General features: G+C 44.5%; 1 protein-coding gene across 1 annotated transcript in view; it reads right to left on the bottom strand.

Annotated features, from left to right (window-relative positions):
- Positions 1 to 1,467: 1,467 nt before the first annotated feature.
- PRPF6 (pre-mRNA processing factor 6) overlaps positions 1,468 to 2,567 on the bottom strand; it is a gene marked incomplete at its 5' end in the record, with an annotated part of 23,550 nt that continues 22,450 nt past the window's right edge. The window contains one exon of the mRNA XM_009577588.1: positions 1,468 to 1,830. Within this exon, the coding sequence (XP_009575883.1) occupies positions 1,678 to 1,830 (153 nt within the window). The remainder of the gene's footprint in view (positions 1,831 to 2,567) is intronic.

Raw genomic sequence — 2,567 nt, 5'->3', positions numbered from 1 at the left:
CACAACAGAGTGATGTCTCCATTCTCCTCCCCAAACTCCCCTCCCTTCCCCTTGGCATAAGCCCACATACAGAAGGATGCCAGTGACAGCATGAAATCCCTGAGCAAGTCTCTCAGCTCCCAACACCTCTCACTCACCTTTGGGAAACTACAATTCCACGGGACATCCATGATCTACGCCCTCCTTAATGAAAATGCAGCTTCACACACTTTCACCAGCTATTCAAGAGAAAGCACAAGAGTTTCCGTTACAAACCCAAAGAAAAATAGGCTTTTGCTTCAAGACCAACCGTTTCTACTTCAGTGTTAAAAGACGGGCTTCTCATCCTTTTTGGCAAAAGGCTGTAGCACAACTTGGTGTAACCACCGCTGGCAGATACGTTCCCAGAGTGGTGGGAGCCTGATAAGTTCAAAGGTTTCTGCTATCAGACCCACTCTTCGCAGTCAGAGTCAAAGGGCAAGACCACATTCAAAGAGAACGTACGGAAACAAAAAAACAAGCTGTATTTTATACATATTGTCCAAACAAGTGATAAGGGGTTTTCTCCTCCAACTAAACACATTATATAATGCACATACAGAGACCCGGATACTTTTTCTATATCCTAACATGTAAGACGTTACAGCTTTTCACTCAATGATCACAAGAAAGTCAGGTTTTTGGGAGTCGAAATAATACAGATCACAAGTGTAGAAAACTGAAGACAGCTTACAAAGGGTCCCAAACACAAAGCTTTTCCTCTCATTAATTTGCTTTTTTCCATCTGCATTTGAAGAGAGTCATCCCAAACATCCCAACTGAAAGCAGTTGCCACTGTAAAAGTACACAGTCTCTCAACAGCTCTAAGTAAAGGTTGTTTCTTCAAAAGGGCCTTCAGGGATTGCTGGATTTTGCCTTGTTGCTTTAAAATACCACCGTGCTTAATGAAATCAGACACCTAAAAGAATAAGGGTGTACTATATACATTTAAAAAAATTGAGGAAAAGGTCTCTAAAAATATGCTCTGGAATTTCACAAAATGCTCCATCTGCTCAGGTTTGAGGAATACTTCCGAGTTGTGCTGCAGCTTGCCAGCAGAGGAGACCAAGCTAAACCAGGCTTGTGGCAAAAAACTAAAAAAGAGGGGCCAGCCCAGCCCTTCCCCTCAGCTGCTGGTTTTCCCCCAGCATAACTCCATTCATCTCCTCCGAGAACATTCAGTGTATTCAAACAGCAACAAACCAGATCTGCTGACAAGGAACCAGCATCAGATGGGCCAAACACTAAAGAAACTGCACAAAGGGGGACAGGACAGGACAAGAATGCATGCTAGGGAAGAAACCAGAGGAACCGCTAATGTCAGAATCCATACAAGCACTAATTAAAGCTTGTATTTACAGGGGAGATTCAGGCATCAAAATGAAAATGCCAATGAAGCCTCACAAGACTGCTCGTCTCTCCTACGTGACACCAGCAACAGCATTTAGATGTGCTGCAGAAGCTGATGACCGCATTGTGTGAGCCAGGAGCACTATCACTGGGAAGACAAGGAAGCAGCTTTTCTTTTTGGAAGATATTTCATATCGCCACCAATCTCCTGTCCTCCAAAATCTGGGCCACGGTAAGGGCGAATGCACCAAAAGCAGGTAAGCAGACAAGTCCTACAGAGATGACTAAAACAGCTGAAGCCAGCATACTCTAGAAGGTATTTTTAAGCTTGGCTGCCACAAGCATGAGAATCTCTCCAATCTTTTTCTGCCAATTCTCTATGTCCTTGGAGACATCACACCAGAGCTCTCCGTGGCGAGGTTCAGCATTCTCACAGCGCTTCCTCACCTCTTCTTGTTGTTCCTACAAGGAAGAGAAATGACAGTTTGCAAGTTTCTTAATGCCCTGGTTTGTTCCAGCACAGAGCCAAAAATTTAACAATCCCCTCCCTGATTCAAACACTCTTCCAAAGTTTATGGTGGGTTTTTGGTTTTGTTTTTTTTGAAGGCAGTATCAAAGCCTGAGTCAAAATTCGGTGCCAGCAACTCTCCTGCCTTGCTGAACAAACTGGCCGAATTAGTCAAGCAAGTTTTGGCTACGCCAGAGAAATTGTAGCAGAACTTCCTCTGCATTACCACCTGCACGAGATCTGTCAAGTGAGAAGTCTCTCTGAAGTCAGAAGATAAACACTCCCATCATTTCAGTAATATCAGGCAGTAAAAACTGCCACAAGAGATTAGAACAGACTGTTCCTCCGGCTGTGTTCACATGCAACCTGTACTTGACACTTGTGAAGAAACAGGACTAGTTACACAAACCCAGAATCGTAATTACAGGAAAACATCCTATGAGAAAGCTTGCATTTTACAGAAGGAAGATTGATTTCATAGATTTTTGCAGGAACTAGCATGACTGTGGACAGCAAAGGAGCCTGAAAGACAGCTCAGCTAATGACAGAGCCTTTTAAAAACCACCACACAGGCCTGTTCATGCTCATTCATGACCAGGCATGACAGCCGTAGCCTCATCTGTGAGCCACACAGGCAGCAGCAGCGTGCTCAGCCCAGCACTGCAGCAATCCCCGGGACTGGGTAACCAGC

Source organism: Fulmarus glacialis, unplaced genomic scaffold (genome assembly GCF_000690835.1).
Source record: "Fulmarus glacialis isolate BGI_N327 unplaced genomic scaffold, ASM69083v1 scaffold26715, whole genome shotgun sequence".
Classification (NCBI taxonomy): domain Eukaryota; kingdom Metazoa; phylum Chordata; class Aves; order Procellariiformes; family Procellariidae; genus Fulmarus; species Fulmarus glacialis.
This window is presented reverse-complemented; position numbering and strand designations above follow the sequence as displayed.